The sequence below is a fragment of the Anomaloglossus baeobatrachus genome, chromosome 3, assembly GCF_048569485.1.
Source record: "Anomaloglossus baeobatrachus isolate aAnoBae1 chromosome 3, aAnoBae1.hap1, whole genome shotgun sequence".
Taxonomy (NCBI): domain Eukaryota; kingdom Metazoa; phylum Chordata; class Amphibia; order Anura; family Aromobatidae; genus Anomaloglossus; species Anomaloglossus baeobatrachus.
This window is the reverse complement of record NC_134355.1, coordinates 412,266,455-412,286,401: the sequence shown is the minus strand read 5'-3', so window position 1 is coordinate 412,286,401 and position 19,947 is coordinate 412,266,455. Positions and strand designations below refer to the sequence as shown.

The 19,947-nt window shown below is 48.5% G+C and overlaps 1 protein-coding gene across 1 annotated transcript in view; it reads left to right on the top strand.

Moving 5' to 3' along the window:
• Positions 1–19,947, top strand: part of AGPAT5 (1-acylglycerol-3-phosphate O-acyltransferase 5) — a 127,744-nt gene that overhangs the window by 62,972 nt on the left and 44,825 nt on the right. The window contains exon 6 of the mRNA XM_075338462.1: positions 18,764–18,925. Within this exon, the coding sequence (XP_075194577.1) occupies positions 18,764–18,925 (162 nt within the window). The remainder of the gene's footprint in view (positions 1–18,763; positions 18,926–19,947) is intronic.

Here is a 19,947-nt window from a genome sequence, read left to right as displayed (position 1 = left end):
AGAGCCAGGTCTCAGCTGGAACATCAGTCGGAGGCCTGGCGGTGGTACAGTACCTGAACCCCTCGATCGCCATGGGTAAATAAAAAAGCACACACACAACACAGGAGAGAACCTGTGAAACAAACTCGCAATGCATTAAAAATTAGCTTTTTTTTCAGTTGCTTTTTCCTGCCAAAACATGATGATTTTTTTTTTTTATTCATTTATTTTGTTATGCAGAAAAGAAGCACAGAAAAAAGCAACATGTGCACATAGCCTTACTGAAATTCTGCACCTATTTTTAATGTATGCAGACTGAATAATGAGCAGTAACGAGCACATTCACTCATCACTAATCGTGTTTAAAAATGCTGCAGTTCCTATTGACTTCCCTTATATTTGTACTCTATATTTTCACCCGAGAACCCCGACGCACGGCCGAGTAATGAGCAGTGGCGAGCACGCTCGTTCATCACTAATGCAGACCTAACATAAAGCACCTGTACCACCTTTTTCTTACAAGGGAAAAAATGTTGTAAAACGTTAAAAGAATTGATAACATGCAACATGTCAATCAGACTTAAATCTCAATCATTTTGAGCTATTCTAAAGCTATGGGGTTTTTTTTTTTTTTTTGCTTGTAGTTAGGCTGGGTTGGCATGATTGAATACACAGCCAGGATGTACTTACAGATGCTGTGCGCAGTGACTCTAACCACTCCAACATGCCTATATGACTGAAAGCTGGCGGCTCCTGGGAGCAGCGAAGTTAATTTTCTCCCAAGTACCGCACTTTCAGTACAGCAGCTGGCTATTAACCTGCAGGGTATTCCTCTACCAACAAAGTAATGGCATTATCTGACATGTCTGGTTCCCTTCAAGTCAGAATGGCTATGTAATTCTGATATTAAATTTTCAGAATAGGTATACCAGCTCTAAGAGGTTAATTTTAAAATGTATGAGGATTATATTATGAAATGTCGACAGATCTAACTACAGTGTAGATATGTTCTATTGGCTTGGAGAAGTTAAGATCATCTATTTTCACGTTTTCTTCCACATTCACCGCATAAACACCAGTGAAGATATATTCACGTGAGGACAATTTGTTGCCAAAAATGTCTGAAAATCCATTCCGTACAGTGGCGGGGTTTCTGCAGCGTGTACATAATTTGTCCACCTTTATTTAACTAAATAGGAAAATCTCAAGTCTCTGCAAAACATCTGCTGTGCAATAAGAAATGTATAATCTGCAAAGTGTTGGGGTATGCTCACTTGCAGTCATGTACAGTAGCGCTTATTTTCCTGAGGTCTAGAATAGGTGATGTGAGACCACTACAGTAAGCTTAGTTCCCCCACAGATGTGAAATGTGACGTACTGGGCGACGATATTGAACGCCTTCACAAATGTGTCTATTTTGGGTAAACCATTTCAGACCCAGAAATCGGCTTTGTTCAGTCACCATTCTCGTGCTGAATGTTTATGGCTCCATGGCCAAAGACTATCTTATTTCAACCAGGTTTTTGTTGTTCCAGAACTGTGCAGTTTGGCCGCAGAACACAGGCATTCTTAGCCCCATTGTTGTCGGCTTCTGCTATACTTCTGCGCTGAAGTCTTTTTATATTTAGAAATGAGAAATAGTGACTTAAAACAGGATATCAAAGTCAAAGCAGATTTGTACAGTACGTTGTGCCCAAAAATACACGATTAAAAGTTATTCTCACAGTAGAATATGCAAATTGATGCACAGTATCTCGAAGAATTAGCTTCTAAGTCTGTGCATCAAGGAAGGAAGCGAAGTTGTCCTCGATTAACCTTCAATTGACAGTAATAAATGAATAACGCAGTCGTCATGTAAAGTAAAATTGTCTGATTCTGCTTAGTATTACTGATGTGATATCTAGGTCCACTAAGCTCTGCACATTATTCTCATGTCTGTGTACTGTCATCTCTACATGTAATAGAGGCCAGTAGTTAGTTGCACACATCCCACTTCAGTGGTGCAGTTATAAGATTGTGCCTAATCCCTTCATCTTTGCCTGGGAAAAAATTAAGTATTTTTTAAGAAGTATATACTGAAATATCTCTTCATATGAAAATAACTTCTGAGTATGAGCTATGAAATGGGGATTAAAGATTATTACGGTCCCAAAGGGTGTGTGTGTGTGTGTATGTATGTATATATGTATGTATATATGTGCATGTATATTTGTATGTGTAAATATGTGTATGTATGTATATATATGTGTGTGTGTGTGTGTGTATATATATATATATATATTTGCCTTATTCTGTCTGTCTGTCTGTCATGCTCCAAAATTGTGTCCTTACGGTGACACAAAGCTGATTGGCCGCTGGGCTCGCCATGGCCCCGCCCCCCCCACAGATTGGCCTCTCGCCCCGGCACCCTGCAGGCATTGGCAATTCAGCCCCGCCACGCCCCGCCCCCCTCACGCAATGCACGCTAGCTCTGGCCCCGCCCCCCTCCCTCCCGCGCATTCCCCGAACTGACACGGCTGTCACGGAGGTGAGTACTGTACAACACCCCCCGCCCCCCCCCGTCCCTCGCTCGCACGGGAGTGGTGTGGATACGTTAGTAACCATGCTAGCATGGTTACAAGCGCATCAAGGTCCTGCAGCGGCGGAAGATACACACGCACACACGCACACATACACACACATCAGATCACACTCACTCTCACACACACCTCACACACACCTCACATACACATCACATCGCATCCACACACTCACAGCATCCGGCGATATCCCTTGCTTCTCGGCCTCGATACTGTGCTGTTGTGACCTTCCAGGACCTGACGGAGGATCACATGGCCAGAAGCATGTGGTATCTCCGGATGTTGTGAATGTCAGCGCGTATGTGCGATATCGTCAGTGTCTGTGTGTGTGAGTGTATGCGATCGGGTGTGTGTGAGTGTATGCGATCGGGTGTGTGTGAGTGTATGCGATCGGGTGTGTGTGAGTGTATGCGATCGGGTGTGTGTGAGTGTATGCGATCGGGTGTGTGTGAGTGTATGCGATCGGGTGTGTGAGTGTCGGCAGAGGAGCACGGCGTGCTGGAGGAGGCTGGGAGCAGAGAGGCTGATCTTGGGGAAGGCTGGGAGGGGGAGGCTGATGCTGGGGGAGACTGGGAGGGGAAGGAGGCTGGGAGGGGGAGGCTGGGAGGAAGGAGGCTGGGAGGAGAGAGGCTGATCCTGGGGAAGACTGGGAAGGGGAGGCTGATGCTGAGGGAGGCTGGAAGCAGAGAGGCTGATGCTGCGGGAGGCTGGAAGGAGAGAGGCTGAGGCTGATGCTGGGGAAGGCTAATGCTGGGGAAGGCTGATGCTGGGGAAGGCTGATGCTGAGGGAGGCTGGGAGGACGGAGGCTGGGAGGAGAGAGGCTGATCCTGGGGAAGGCTGGGAGAGGGAGGCTGATGCTGGGGAAGGCTGGAAGGAGAGAGGCTGATGCTGGGGGAGGCTGGAAGAAGAGAGGCTGATGCTGGGGGAGGCTGATGCTGGGGGAGGCTGGGAGGAGAGAGGCTGATGCTGGGGAAGGCTGGGAGGAGAGAGGCTGATGCTGGGAGGAGAGAGGCTGATGCTGGGATGAGAGAGGCTGATGCTGGGAGGAGAGAGGCTGATGCTGGGGGAGGCTGGGAGGGGGAGGCTGATGCTGGGGGACGCTGATGCTGGGGGAGGCTGGGACGAGGGAGGCTGATGCTTGGGGAGGCTGATGCTGGGGGAGGCTGGAAGGAGAGAGGCTGATGCTGGTGGAGGCTGATGCTGGGGGAGACTGGGAGGGGGAGGCTGGGAGGAAGGAGGCTGGGAGGAGAGAGGCTGATCCTGGGGAAGGCTGGGAAAGGGAAGCTGATGCTGAGGGAGGCTGGAAGGAGAGAGGCTGATGCTGGGGGAGGCTGGAAGGAGAGAGGCTGAGGCTGGGAGGAGAGAGGCTGATGCTGGGGAAGGCTGATGCTGAGGGAGGCTGGGACAGGAGAGCTGATGCTGGGGAAGGCTGGGAGGACGGAGGCTGGGAGGAGAGAGGCTGATCCTGGGGAAGGCTGGGAGAGGGAGGCTGATGCTGGGGGAGGCTGAGGCTGGGAGGAGAGAGGCTGATGCTCGGGACAGAGAGGCTGATGCTGGGAGGAGAGAGGCTGATGCTGGGAGGAGAGAGGCTGATGCTGGGAGGAGAGAGGCTGATGCTGGGGGCAGAGAGGCTGATGCTGGTGCAGCATGGGGGATGGTGCACGATGGGGGGTGCGCAGCATGGGGGATGGAGCACGATGAGTGCGCAGCATGGGGGATGGTGCACGATGGGGGGTGCGCAGCATGGGGGATGGAGCACGATGAGTGCGCTGCATGGGGGATGGAGCACGTTTGGGAGTGCGCAGCATGGCGGATGGAGCACGTTTGGGAGTGTGCAGCATGGCGGATGGAGCACGTTTGGGAGTGTGCAGCATGGCGGATGGAGCACGTTTGGGAGTGCGCAGCATGGCGGATGGAGCACGTTTGGGAGTGCGCAGCATGGCGGATGGAGCACGTTTGGGAGTGCGCAGCATGGCGGATGGAGCACGTTTGGGAGTGCGCAGCATGGCGGATGGAGCACGTTTGGGAGTGCGCAGCATGGCGGATGGAGCACGTTTGGGAGTGCGCAGCATGGCGGATGGAGCACGTTTGGGAGTGCGCAGCATGGCGGATGGAGCACGATGGGGGGTGCGCAGCATGGCGGATGGCGCACGATGGGAGGTGCACACCTCCCCCAACACACACAACACACCACACACACTGGGAACCACAAACACCGCCCTACACAGACACCCACACACACAGACAACGCTGCACACACACAACACCCAACACACAAACACCGCGCCATACATAAATATACGCACATATCATGCAACACACACATTGCACAAAACACACCACACCCACACAAACCGCGCAACACACACACACACAACGCTACAGACACACAGCGCTCCACAGACAACGCAACACACACACAACACCGCTCTCACCCCCCGCCACACCCAGACAACACCCAGAACATGTACAGCTCCTACACAAACACTTGGTAACTACACACAACAACATCTATATATATATATATATATATATATATATATATAACAAAAATCATACATTAACTACACAATACGTAAATTCTAGAATACCCGATGCGTAGAATCGGGCCACCTTCTAGTATATGTATATATATATATGTGTGTGTGTGTGTGTATATTATTACAGTACAGACCAAACGTTTGGACACACCTCATTCAAAGAGTTTTCTTTTTTTTTTTTTCCATGACTGAAAACTGTAGATTCACATTGAGGGCATCAAAACTATGAATTATCACATGTGGAATGAAATACTTAACAAAAAAGTGTGGCATTCTCCTGATGAGCTTCTAGAGGTAGTCACCGGAAATGGTTTTCCAACAGTCTTGAAGGAGTTCCCAGAGATGCTTAGCACTTGTTGTCCCTTTTGCCTTCACTCTGCGGTCCAGCTCACCCCAAACCATCTCGATTGGGTTCAGATCTGGTGACTGTGGAGGCCAGGTCATCTGGCGTAGCATCCCATCACTCCTTCTTAGTCAAAGAGCCCTTACACAGCCTGGAGATGTGTTTGGGGTCATTGTCCTGTTGAAAAAAAATAAATGATGGTCCAACTAAATGCAAACCGGATGGAATAGCATGCCGCTGCAAGATGCTGTGGTAGCCATGCTGGTTCAGTATGCCTTCAATTTTGTATAAATCCCGTAACAGTGTCACCAGCAAAGCACCCCCACACAATCACACTCACTCCATGCTTCACGGAGGGAACCAGGCATGTAAAGTCTATCCGTTCACCTTTTCTGCGTCACACAAAGACACGGTGGTTGGATCCAAAGATCTCAGATTTGGACTCATCAGACCAAAGCACAGATTTCCACTGGTCTAATGTCCATTCCTTGTGTTCTTCAGCTCAAACAAGTCTCTTCTGCTTGTTGCCTGTCCTTAGCAGTGGTTTCCTAGCAGCTATTTTACCATGAAGGCCTGCTGCACAAAGTCTCCTCTTAACAGTTGTTCTAGAGATGTCTGCTGCTAGAACTGGGTGTAGCATTGACCTGGTCTTTAATCTGAGCTGCTGTTGACCTGCCATTTCTGAGGCTGGTGACTTGGATAAACTTATCCTCCGCAGCAGAGGTGACTTTTGGTCTTCCTTTCCTGGGGCGGTCCTCATGTGAGCCAGTCTCTTTGTAGCGTTTGATGGTTTTTCCCACTGCACTTGGGGACACTTTCAAATTTTCCCAATTTTTGCGGACTGACAGACCTTCATTTCTTAAAGTAATGATGGCCACTCGTTTTTCTTTACTTAGCTGCTTTTTTCTTGCCATAATACAAATTCTAAGGCTATGTGCCCAGGGTGCTTTTTTTTTCAGCACAAAAAAGCAGCTTTTTTCTGTGCTTCTTTTCATGCTTTCATGCTTTTTTTCTTGCTTTTCATGCTTTTTTTTTCTTGCTTTTTTTTCATGCTTTTTTTCATGCTTTTTTTTCATGCTGCTTTTCATGCTTTTTTTGTTACTATTGAATGCTTGTTTCAGCTCATTAAAGTTGGATATGAAAAAAAGGTGTTCTGATATAATTTCCTTCTTCAACTCATTTTCTTCAATCTCCATTTTGGAATAAAAGTGACAGGAAAATGATGATCCATTAGATAGTTTACCGGCGCCGGTATTCACCAGCTCATGCAGGTGAATAGTGGCGGTGGGAAATCAGGTACTCAGATCACTGTTGCTATAGTAACTCGCTCATTAGGTTGCTATGGCAGCGGTGGCAGTGGTGATGTCACCGCTTACCAACCCGCAGTCTCTGCTCACTCATTGAGTGATTAGAGAGCACGAGGAGCAGAAGCGTTCTTCCTCCCCCGTGCTTTCTGATGTAGCAGAGCTAGATCGGTGACAGAAGACCAGGATCGAGGAGGGGTGAGAGGGAGTAATAAAGATGGAGTCCCTAAGTGTGTCTGTGTATTTACAGTTAGGTCCAGAAATATTTGGACAGTGACACAATTTTCGCGAGTTGGGCTCTGCATGCCACCACATTGGATTTGAAATTAAACCTCTACAACAGAATTCAAGTGCAGATTGTAACGTTTAATTTGAAGGTTTGAACAAAAATATCTGATAGAAATTGTAGGAATTGTACACATTTCTTTACAAACACTCCACATTTTAGGAGGTCAAAAGTAATTGGACAAATAAACCAAACCCAAACAAAATATTTTTATTTTCAATATTTTGTTGCGAATCCTTTGGAGGCAATCACTGCCTTAAGTCTGGAACCCATGGACATCACCAAACGCTGGGTTTCCTCCTTCTTAATGCTTTGCCAAGCCTTTACAGCCGCAGCCTTCAGGTCTTGCTTGTTTGTGGGTCTTTCCGTCTTAAGTCTGGATTTGAGCAAGTGAAATGCATGCTCAATTGGGTTAAGATCTGGTGATTGACTTGGCCATTGCAGAATGTTCCACTTTTTTGCACTCATGAACTCCTGGGTAGCTTTGGCTGTATGCTTGGGGTCATTGTCCATCTGTACTATGAAGCGCCGTCCGATCAACTTTGCGGCATTTGGCTGAATCTGGGCTGAAAGTATATCCCGGTACACTTCAGAATTCATCCGGCTACTCTTGTCTGCTGTTATGTCATCAATAAACACAAGTGACCCAGTGCCATTGAAAGCCATGCATGCCCATGCCATTACGTTGCCTCCACCATGTTTTACAGAGGATGTGGTGTGCCTTGGATCATGTGCCGTTCCCTTTCTTCTCCAAACTTTTTTCTTCCCATCATTCTGGTACAGGTTGATCTTGGTCTCATCTGTCCATAGAATACTTTTCCAGAACTGAGCTGGCTTCATGAGGTGTTTTTCAGCAAATTTAACTCTGGCCTGTCTATTTTTGGAATTGATGAATGGTTTGCATCTAGATGTGAACCCTTTGTATTTACTTTCATGGAGTCTTCTCTTTACTGTTGACTTAGAGACAGATACACCTACTTCACTGAGTGTGCTCTGGACTTCAGTTGATGTTGTGAACGGGTTCTTCTTCACCAAAGAAAGTATGCGGCGATCATCCACCACTGTTGTCATCCGTGGACGCCCAGGCCTTTTTGAGTTCCCAAGCTCACCAGTCAATTCCTTTTTTCTCAGAATGTACCCGACTGTTGATTTTGCTACTCCAAGCATCTCTGCTATCTCTCTGATGGATTTTTTCTTTTTTTTCAGCCTCAGGATGTTCTGCTTCACCTCAATTGAGAGTTCCTTAGACCGCATGTTGTCTGGTCACAGCAACAACTTCCAAATGCAAAACCACACACCTGTAATCAACCCCAGACCTTTTAACTACTTCATTGATTACAGGTTAACGAGGGAGACGCCTTCAGAGTTAATTGCAGCCCTTAGAGCCCCTTGTCCAATTACTTTTGGTCCCTTGAAAAAGAGGAGGCTATGCATTACAGAGCTATGATTCCTAAACCCTTTCTCCGATTTGGATGTGAAAACTCTCATATTGCAGCTGGGAGTGTGCACTTTCAGCCCATATTATATATATATAATTGTATTTCTGAACATGATTTTGTAAACAGCTAAAATAACAACTTGTGTCACTGTCCAAATATTTCTGGACCTAACTGTATTTCTAATAAAGCATTTTTTCCTGTGTGGTGTCTTTTTTAAACCCTTTATTGGAGATTCTTAATGGCCGGGTCAAACTTGCCCTGACATTAAGAATATCGGACTTAATACCAGCTGGTAAAACAAAGCTGGTATTAACCCCTTATTACCCAGCGTGCCACCCGACACCAGGTCCGCTGGGAGAGTTGGATACAGTGCCAAAAGATGGCACTTCTATGAAAGCACCATTTTCTGGGGCAGCTGCAGACTGCAATACGCACCAGGGGGCCCAGAAAGCTTGGGCCACTCTGCGCTGAAGATTCCAGTCCCTAGCTGTCTGGTTGTACCTGGCTGGACATAAAAATTGGCAAAGCCCACGTCATTTTTTTTTTAGATCTTTGGCAAAAAAACTCAAGGAAAAAGGGCTTCCCTGAATTTTCCAATGCCAGTGAAGGTAACACCAAGCAGTAAGGGTTAGCAGGTAGTAGCTGTTTGGGTTACCCTTAGCTAGCAACAGAAAATGCAGCGGGAGCCTACACATTTTTTTTCTTTACCGCTAACCCTTTTGGGTTATCTGTTTTTTTTTTTTTTTTTTTAAATACATTTAAAAAAAAATAAAACCAAAAAATCGACATGGGTTTTGCCATATTTTTGTATGCCAGCCAGGTACAGCAGGCAGGTACGGGCTGCTCCCAACCCCCAGCTGTCTATTTGTACCCAGCTGGGAACCAAAAATATAGGGAAGCCCTTTTAATTTCATGAATTTCATAAAATTAAAAAAAAAAACCACGTGGGCTTCACCCAATTTGTGTCCAGCCAGGTACAACTAGGCAGCTGGGGACTGGAATCCGCAGCATAGGGTGGCCCAAACTTTCTGCCCCCCCCCCCGCTGCGAATTGCAGTCCGCAGCCACCCCAGAAAATGGCGCGTTCATCGGAAGCGCCATATCCTGGCGCTGTATCCAACTCTTCAGTGGCTCGCTGGGTAATAATGGGATTAGGACCAGCTTTGTATTATCAGCTGGCCCTAAGCCTGAAATTCATGGTGTCACGCCAATATTAGACATGGCCACCATGAATTTCTACTAAAGATAAAAAACACAACACACAGAAAAATATTTTTTATTAGAAATAAAACACAACACAATTAGTGACTCCATCTTTATTGAACTAAAGATGGAGTCACTAATTGTCCCCTCCGCCGTAGTCCTGGGTTGAGGGTCCCGCAATGTCCAATCCGGATCCAATATCATCTGAAGAGAAGGCAAACTGATCAGATGATGACACATCATCTGATCGGTTTGCCTTCTGATCAGTTGATATTGGATTCAGGTCTTTGAACCTGACACAGGTTCAAGGGCCTGAATCAAATTACACATCAGCGGATTATTTAAAAGTCCCATGGGCTCCAGGACCCGCTGGTAAGCAGCTGATGCTATCACCTGAGAGCATCATCCGATCGTTTAAGTTCAGCGAAGATCAGCTGATTAATCATCTGCTTGTTAAAAAGCCGGCAGGCTTTTCACCGCTGGACGTAAACAATCAGCTGCAAGAAAAAAAGCAACTGAAAAAGAAGCAACGTGGGCACAGCAAGTCCCGATTCTCATAGACTTTGCTGGGATGCTTTTTCCTTGCTTTTGATTAAAAAAAGCAATGAAAAACGCTAGAAAAAAAACGCTAGAAAAACACCCTGTGGGCTTAAGGCCTAACAGTCTATTCAGTAGGACTATCAGCTGTGTATCCACCAAACTTCTGCACAGCACAACTGATGGTCCAACCCCATTTATAAGGCAAGAAATCCCACATATTAAAGGGAACCAATCATCAGGATTTTCGTGTATAAGCTGCAGCCAGTGCAGTACTGGCACTATCATGCACAGTGTGTACATACCATCAGGGTGCAGCTCGGGTGTTTAGGCAGTGAAATACAACTTTTATAAAGTTTGAAATTTCGTGCACTTTTTGATTGACGTGTGCACCTCTGCAGATAATGTCCGGGCGGGTTATGCAGGAGTTCCCCGCCCCCCCACCAGCCTGTTCCTCCCTCTCTCCTGATGTCCGGGCGGGTTATGCAGGAGTTCCCTGCCCCCCCGCGCCGCCTGTTCCTCCCTCCCTCCCTCCCTCTGGCTGTATGTAAATATCTAATCTTCAGAAACATGGCGCCGGAGTGGGCCTCTGCGCATAGCGCTTATCTCCGGCGCCATGTTTCTGAAGCCCCCGCATTACACAACTTGGTATCTAAGAGGGCGGCGCCACAGCGATGTCACATCGGCTGGTGTGTTGGCCCGGTGTCCTGGGGCGGCACGATACAGGAGCAGCAGGTAATCGCGTCCTCCGATCAGCTGTTCTGCAGTCCCGTTGTGATCGCGCTCGCTCCTGCGGTCACAACGGTATCTGAAGGAGCGAGGGCGCATGCGCCGCCCTCTAACACCAAGCTGTGTGATGCGGGCTTCAGAAACATGGCGCCGGAGATAAGCGCTGTGCGCAGAGGCCCACTCCGGCGCCATGTTTCTGAAGATTAGATATTTACATACAGCCGGAGGGAGGGAGGAACAGGCGGCGCGGGGGGGGGCGGGGAACACGTGCATAACCCGCCCGGACATCAGGAGAGAGGGAGGAACAGGCTGGTGGGGGGGCGGGGAACTCCTGCATAACCCGCCCGGACATTAACAGAGAGGTGCACACGTCAATCAAAAAGTGCACGAAATTTCAAACTTTATAAAGATGAATTTCACTGCCTAAACACCCGAGCTGCCCCCTGATGGTATGTACACACTGTGCATGATAGTGCCAGTACTGCACTGGCTGCAGCTTATACACGAAAAGCCTGATGTTTGGTTCCCTTGAAACCTGACAGGGCACACCTGTGAAGTGAAAACCATTTCCGGTGACTACCTCTTGAAGCTCATCAAGAGAATGCCAAGAGTGTGCAAAGTAGTAATCAAAGCAAAAGGTGGCTACTTTGAAGAACCTAGAATATAAGACATTTTCAGTTTCACACTTTAAGTATTTCATTCCACATATGTTACTTCATAGTTTTGATGCCTTCAATGTGATTCTACAATTTTCAGAGTCATGAAAATAAAGAAACTCGTTGAATGAGGTGTGTGTGTGTGTGTGTGTGTGTGTGTGTGTGTGTGTGTGTGTGTGTGTGTGTGTGTGTGTGTGTGTGTGTGTGTGTGTGTGTATTGTTGGTTATCATCAGAGCATTCTGTTGTGGAATTAACACTTTAAGGACAAAGGGTGCTTGTGTAAACTAAACTTAAAAGCCCCAGATGATTGCCTGTAACAGGCAAAGAAGTGGGGAGGGTTTGAGAAACCCTTGCACATAGTCCACAGAAATCTGCACTTTGTGAACTTGGTATTCTTCAGCCACCTGATTGGAAGATTCTGCAATGGTGACCGCACCAGAAACCATATCGCATACAGCTATTGTAATTCTACGCCACTCTAATCACCATCAAAGGGGGCATGCTGCAGTGGTTTTCGGTCAAATTGGATTACTGCATAGATGTGTTGTGTGACAAAAGGAGGACACAATATTTGTAAACGTTACATGCTGAACTTGGAGAGTGTTTCTCATGTGCCATTCACTAGTATTGTGTGCGTTTTGTGTATATATGTATTTTATTATACACAACTGATTACATGAGCCAGAACGCCTTTTACTGTTATTAGCACTGTGCAGGCACTTATTCACGCTATGGTCGTTAATAGACAAGTTCTAGAATAAAAATGAGTAATAAAATAGTAATCTTGTATGTAGTTTTAAAAAAAAAAAAAAAAAAAAAAAAAGAGGTACTTATCTGACACTGTTGATGAAAAGGGCGCAAACGCCATCCGATTGTAACAAGGTGTGCCTCACTCTAGTATCTCTGATCACTGTGCCAGCAGGCCTCAAAATAGAATAAACTCCTCCTTTTATTATTGCTTGAAAAACAAACTTGTCTTTTCAGAGTTTTTATTGCTACGTATCTACCGTATTTTTCGGACTATAAGACACAATTTTTTTTCCTCCCAAATGTTGGGGGAAAGTGGGGGGTGCGTCTTATAGTCTGTGGCTGCGGTGAATGAGGGTGCTGCAGTGGAGCGGGTCATCTGTGGCATGACCAGGCTGTAGCAGCCTTCCATGACCACGTAGGCCCGCTCATTTCATATGCACCCCCATCCTCCCGCCCATCATCTCTCAGTGCTGAAGCCAGCGCTGACAGGTGGGCGTAATGATTGGGGGGGTGCACGCATAATTAACAGCCAGCCCGCATGATCACCCCTGGCAACTACAGCCCGGAGTGATCATGTGCGGCTGTATTCACTGCCCCCCCGCGCATCATAATCAGCGCAGGGGGGCAGTGAATAAGTATACTCACCTGACACCGTTGTCTGCAGCATCGCAATCTCCTGCTGTCTGCCGGCCAGCTGATCTGTGTAGAGAGCGGTGAGCACAGCAATGACGTCATCGCTGTGCGCAGCGCTAGTCTCCACACAGGTCAGCTGACAGGCAGAAAGGAGGATGAGCGATGCTGCAGATAACGGTGACGGCTCCACACTCCAGCGGCGCTGCTGCCAGCACTGACAGGAGGAACAACGATGGTGCAGGGAGTGAAGAAAGGGGAGTATAAACGTTTTTTTTTTTTTGTATGCCACAGGATACAGGCCATATAGCGGGATGGATGGGGATTCGAATGGCAGGGAATTCGTTCTTACATGCAACCAGCTGTCACCCGCGCCATGTAATAGTTAATATCCCCATGGGGGAGTTTATAAGGGTGAAGAGAACATGTACTGCACCCCATATATATGAGAAACAATGTGAGATTGATTATTGGTGAGCGCTTTAAGAAGAGGGGCTATTCTAATAAAAATATAGAGCGCTAAACAAAAAAACGGGTGAGAAAACTAGAGAGGATTATTTAAAAATAAGCAGAAATAATACCAAAAAAACCCTTGCTCTTACTGAAGGTCATATGCCTATTGTTTTTTCAACAAGCTACAGTACCGATTTTTATTGGATTGTTAATATCATTAAAAAATGTTTGCCGATTTTTATATGTAAATGACACGTTAAAAAACATATTAAAAAAAGGAGTCAAATTCGTGTCTAGGAGGAATAAAACTATCGCTAATAGAGTGTCCCCCAGTGATCACTCCAAAAAGAACAAAAATAAAAACACTCTGGGCAACGAAATAACTGCAAGGAATTGGCTACCCACTTGTGGGTCTTTTAGATGCGGCCAAAAAAAACTGTGGGCTGTGCAGATTCATGTGGAATACGGACAAAACGGTTTCCTCTATTACAAAAAAGGAATTTAAAATTCAGTCTCTGATGAACTGCGGTTCTGCTGGTGTGATCTATGTCATAACGTGTACAGATTGCAATATCCAGAAAGTGAGGAATACTTCACAAACTTTAAGACGCCACATATCGGAGCACGTTTATGACGTAGGTCACACCACCACACGCAGTTTATCAGCCGCCTCCCGTCATTTTTTGCATATACATAGAGGTGATTTGAGTCACTTTAGAGCAGGGGTGGGGAACCTCCGGCCCGCGGGCCGTATGCGGCCCGCCATGACCTTTTCTGCGGCCCCCGGGCACATTCCACAGTCCACAGAGCTCGGGAGGCAGCAGCGTCTTGCTTGCTGCTGGCCCTTTAAACCCTGTATGGCTTACGTCCTCATGCTAGCGTGAGGACGTACTTTGTGGGTGGAGTAAGCGCTCAACTCGCTCTTTTTCCACAGAAGAGACGCTACTACCTCAGCGTCCGACAGGTGTGTTTGTGCTCCCATGCCTGTGTGTGCCCCTGCACATCCCCACTGCAGCCTGTGCTCCGTGCAGCGTCCCATCCACCTTGCGCATCCCCACTGCAGCGTCCCGTCCTCCTTGTGCATTCCCACTGCAGCCTGTGCTCCGTGCAGCGTCCCATCCTCCTCACTCTCCCCCACGGCAGCCTGTGCTCCTCACTCTCCCCCACGGCAGCCTGTCCCCCTGTGGCCTCCCCACGGCAGCCTGTGCCCCTGTCGCCTCCACACTGCTGCCTATGCCCCTGCGGCCTCCACACTGCTGCCTGTGCCCCCCTGGTATGTCAGAACCCCTAGCAATGTCCTTATATTTCTCCCAGCCCTCCCAAGTGATATATAATCCTCCCCAGTGATATATAATCCTCCCCAGTGATATATAATCCTCCCCAGTGATATATAATCCTCCCCAGTGATGTCTAGTCCTCGCAGCCCTCCCCAGTGATGTCTAGTCTTCCCAGCCCTCCCCAGTGATGTCTAGTCCTCCCAGCCCTCCCCAGTGATGTCTAGTCCTCCCAGCCCTCCCCAGTGATGTCTAGTCCTCCCAGCCCTCTCCAGTGATGTCTAGTCCTCCCAGCCCTCCCCAGTGATGTCTAGTCCTCCCAGCCCTCCCCAGTGATGTCTAGTCCTCCCAGCCCTCCCCAGTGATGTCTAGTCCTCCCAGCCCTCCCCAGTGATGTCTAGTCCTCCCAGCCCTCCCCAGTGATGTCTAGTCCTCCCAGCCCTCCCCAGTGATGTCTAGTCCTCCCAGCCCTCCCCAGTGATGTCTAGTCCTCCCAGCCCTCCCCAGTGATGTCTAGTCCTCCCAGCCCTCCCCAGTGATGTCTAGTCCTCCCAGCCCTCCCCAGTGATGTCTAGTCCTCCCAGCCCTCCCCAGTGATGTCTAGTCCTCCCAGCCCTCCCCAGTGATGTCTAGTCCTCCCAGCCCTCCCCAGTGATGTCTAGTCCTCCCAGCCCTCCCCAGTGATGTCTAGTCCTCCCAGCCCTCCCCAGTGATGTCTAGTCCTCCCAGCCCTCCCCAGTGATGTCTAGTCCTCCCAGCCCTCCCCAGTGATGTCTAGTCCTCCCAGCCCTCCCCAGTGATGTCTAGTCCTCCCAGCCCTCCCCAGTGATGTCTAGTCCTCCCAGCCCTCCCCAGTGATGTCTAGTCCTCCCAGCCCTCCCCAGTGATGTCTAGTCCTCCCAGCCCTCCCCAGTGATGTCTAGTCCTCCCAGCCCTCCCCAGTGATGTCTAGTCCTCCCAGCCCTCCCCAGTGATGTCTAGTCCTCCCAGCCCTCCCCAGTGATGTCTAGTCCTCCCAGCCCTCCCCAGTGATGTCTAGTCCTCCCAGCCCTCCCCAGTGATGTCTAGTCCTCCCAGCCCTCCCCAGTGATGTCTAGTCCTCCCAGCCCTCCCCAGTGATGTCTAGTCCTCCCAGCCCTCCCCAGTGATGTCTAGTCCTCCCAGCCCTCCCCAGTGATGTCTAGTCCTCCCAGCCCTCCCCAGTGATGTCTAGTCCTCCCAGCCCTCCCCAGTGATGTCTAGTCCTCCCAGCCCTCCCCAGTGATGTCTAGTCCTCCCAGCCCTCCCCAGTGATGTCTAGTCCTCCCAGCCCTCCCCAGTGATGTCTAGTCCTCCCAGCCCTCCCCAGTGATGTCTAGTCCTCCCAGCCCTCCCCAGTGATGTCTAGTCCTCCCAGCCCTCCCCAGTGATGTCTAGTCCTCCCAGCCCTCCCCAGTGATGTCTAGTCCTCCCAGCCCTCCCCAGTGATGTCTAGTCCTCCCAGCCCTCCCCAGTGATGTCTAGTCCTCCCAGCCCTCCCCAGTGATGTCTAGTCCTCCCAGCCCTCCCCAGTGATGTCTAGTCCTCCCAGCCCTCCCCAGTGATGTCTAGTCCTCCCAGCCCTCCCCAGTGATGTCTAGTCCTCCCAGCCCTCCCCAGTGATGTCTAGTCCTCCCAGCCCTCCCCAGTGATGTCTAGTCCTCCCAGCCCTCCCCAGTGATGTCTAGTCCTCCCAGCCCTCCCCAGTGATGTCTAGTCCTCCCAGCCCTCCCCAGTGATGTCTAGTCCTCCCAGCCCTCCCCAGTGATGTCTAGTCCTCCCAGCCCTCCCCAGTGATGTCTAGTCCTCCCAGCCCTCCCCAGTGATGTCTAGTCCTCCCAGCCCTCCCCAGTGATGTCTAGTCCTCCCAGCCCTCCCCAGTGATGTCTAGTCCTCCCAGCCCTCCCCAGTGATGTCTAGTCCTCCCAGCCCTCCCCAGTGATGTCTAGTCCTCCCAGCCCTCCCCAGTGATGTCTAGTCCTCCCAGCCCTCCCCAGTGATGTCTAGTCCTCCCAGCCCTCCCCAGTGATGTCTAGTCCTCCCAGCCCTCCCCAGTGATGTCTAGTCCTCCCAGCCCTCCCCAGTGATGTCTAGTCCTCCCAGCCCTCCCCAGTGATGTCTAGTCCTCCCAGCCCTCCCCAGTGATGTCTAGTCCTCCCAGCCCTCCCCAGTGATGTCTAGTCCTCCCAGCCCTCCCCAGTGATGTCTAGTCCTCCCAGCCCTCCCCAGTGATGTCTAGTCCTCCCAGCCCTCCCCAGTGATGTCTAGTCCTCCCAGCCCTCCCCAGTGATGTCTAGTCCTCCCAGCCCTCCCCAGTGATGTCTAGTCCTCCCAGCCCTCCCCAGTGATGTCTAGTCCTCCCAGCCCTCCCCAGTGATGTCTAGTCCTCCCAGCCCTCCCCAGTGATGTCTAGTCCTCCCAGCCCTCCCCAGTGATGTCTAGTCCTCCCAGCCCTCCCCAGTGATGTCTAGTCCTCCCAGCCCTCCCCAGTGATGTCTAGTCCTCCCAGCCCTCCCCAGTGATGTCTAGTCCTCCCAGCCCTGTATATTCCTTCCAGCCCTCCCAGCAATGTATATTCCTTCCAGCCCTCCCAGCAATGTATATTCCTTCCAGCCCTCCCAGCAATGTATATTCCTTCCAGCCCTCCCAGCAATGTATATTCCTTCCAGCCCTCCCAGCAATGTATATTCCTTCCAGCCCTCCCAGCAATGTATATTCCTTCCAGCCCTCCCCAGTGATGTATTTACAGCAGTCCCAGCTGACACAAACATGGAAAAACAGTTGTGAGAAGCAATAAGATCAATATTGAATAATATAGCCGCACCAAAAACAAGAAGCTTCAGCCGCCACGATGAGTTAATTGTTTGACTAAGTATAGCAGGGTAATTTTAAGTTGATAGTTTTGTGCGGCCCCCGAAGGTTGGTAGAAAATTCCAAATGGCCCTCGGCATTAAAAAGGTTCCCCACCCCTGCTTTAGAGTTAATGCAATAGAGAGAGTGCAGACAGTGAGAGGAGGTGGAGATTTAAATGATTTATTATTGCGCCGTGAGGCAAAATGGATGTTAATGTTACAAAGTAGAATTCCAACAGGCATGAATGTTAGAAACGAAATTTTGAGTGTCTTGTAAGGGTTACTACGATTCATTACTCAGCATATCAGGTGGCCTTGTTCAGCTTTGATTGTTCCATGACTTCCTGTGGTTCCTTTTATAAGTATGTGTTCAGATGTATTATGTGTTGTCTCAGATTAAGGACTAGTTTTTTGTCCGAAACGCGTCCACCTTACACGCCTTGTGATGCGTTCTTCATCATGATGGAGAATTTTATGCTTTTATGAAGTTTGGAATAAAGGAAAATTGATTTTTAACCAATCTACTGATCTGGATGCTGGATAATTTTCTACACTACGTCCTGCTGCAGAGGGATCCTGCTTTTTTTTCCGTGCACTGATCAAACATTTAGCCGTCTCCATTGGGTGAGCTGGACTTTTTCTATATACAGGATGGATGGGGGTATATAGCAGGATAAGGGCATATACCAGGATGGCGCTATGTAGCAGGATGGAATATATACCATGATGGTGGTATATAGCAGGATGGGAATATATACCAGGATGGGGGACATATATACAAGGATGGGGATCATTGCCAGGATGGGGTACCTTAGTAGAGAATTTGGGGACATTACCCCCATAACAGTGTCAGCAGCAGAACCTCAACCCATAAGTGTCATGACCACATTTTTTGCTTAAAATTTTATTTTCCTCCTCTAAAACCAGGGTGCGTCTTATGGTCCGGTGCGGCTTAGTCTGAAAAATACGGTATATATTAACTGCTGGATATGAAATGGTGATTATATAAATGCTTTCCCAAAGTTGTTATATTTATGTCTTTTTGATATTTTCTTATTCCAGCGTAAACCTTTTTTTTTTTTTCTTTTTTCTCTTCACAAACACAATCTTTTGCATGACTGAATGGACAAATTTAGCCATCTAATAGTGTTTCTATAACTAATTGTACAATGCATTGTATTTTTTTCTAGGGCTTCCTGTTCTTAAACATGTCCTGACGCCACGGGTCAAGGCAACTCACATAGCGATTGAGACTATGCAGGACTACTTGGATGCTGTTTATGATGTAACAGTTGCCTATGAGAAGACTACCACCGAAAGTGGGCAAAGGAAAGAAGCACCTTCCATGACCGGTAGGTTTACGTCTTGCTGCATTCAATTTCTGGACCTGGCTTTAATACTTTGCTTTGCAGTAACAATTTTTTTCCTTAAATGCAGTTATTTGGAGCTAAAAATATTTCTTGCAGCCGGTTGATTTTTTTTCAAATAAAAATTCTGCGGAGTTTGCCTTTTTTAATTTGAGTTCCAGTTGGCTGCACAATGAGTAAACTAAAGATCTGTCAGTCAGCTCATTATGACATGTTTGTAACCATCTTAAAGAGAACATGTCAGGTGCAATATGCACCCAGAACCACGAGCAGTTCTGGGTACATATTTCTAATCCCTGCCTAACCGTCCCTGCATTTGGTAGCATAGAGATCTTTAGAAAAAGTATTTCTAAAGATCTTTTTATTGCATGCTAATGAGCGAGGGGACTAGTCCCCTGGGCATTAGTTCCCCAGCCAGTTAGCTCAATTAGCATGTTAGCATGCCCCTGTGGGTGTGCTATCGTGCTAATACGCAGCATCACAGGATGATCTCGCTCACCTCTCCACCGCCATCACGTCAGATGGTGGATTTCAGCTCCGTACGCATGACCCCGGATTTTGGGTCATGCGCACTATGAAACAGGGTGTCCTGGCTTCTAACTGAAGTAGTGCGCATGACCCAAACTCCGGGGGTCATGGGCACTGAGCAGAAATCCAGCGTTGGACACGATGGCAGTGGAGAGGTGAGTGAGATCATCCTGTGACGCTGCGTATTCATTAGCATGATAGCACACCCACAGGGACGTACTAACATGGTAATGGGGGCGACTAGCTGGAGAACTAACGCCCAGGGGACTAGTCCCCTCACTCATTAGCAGATGATATAAGATCTTTAGAAATACTTTTTCTAAAGATCTCTTCATCTATGCTAGTGTATACAGTGACAGTTAGGCAGGGATTAGCAATATGCACCCAGAACTGCTCGTGGTTCTGGGTGCATATTGCACCTGACAGGTTCCCTTTTAAAGGAAGCCAACAGCAGGCTTTTCACATGTAAAGGCAGTGCC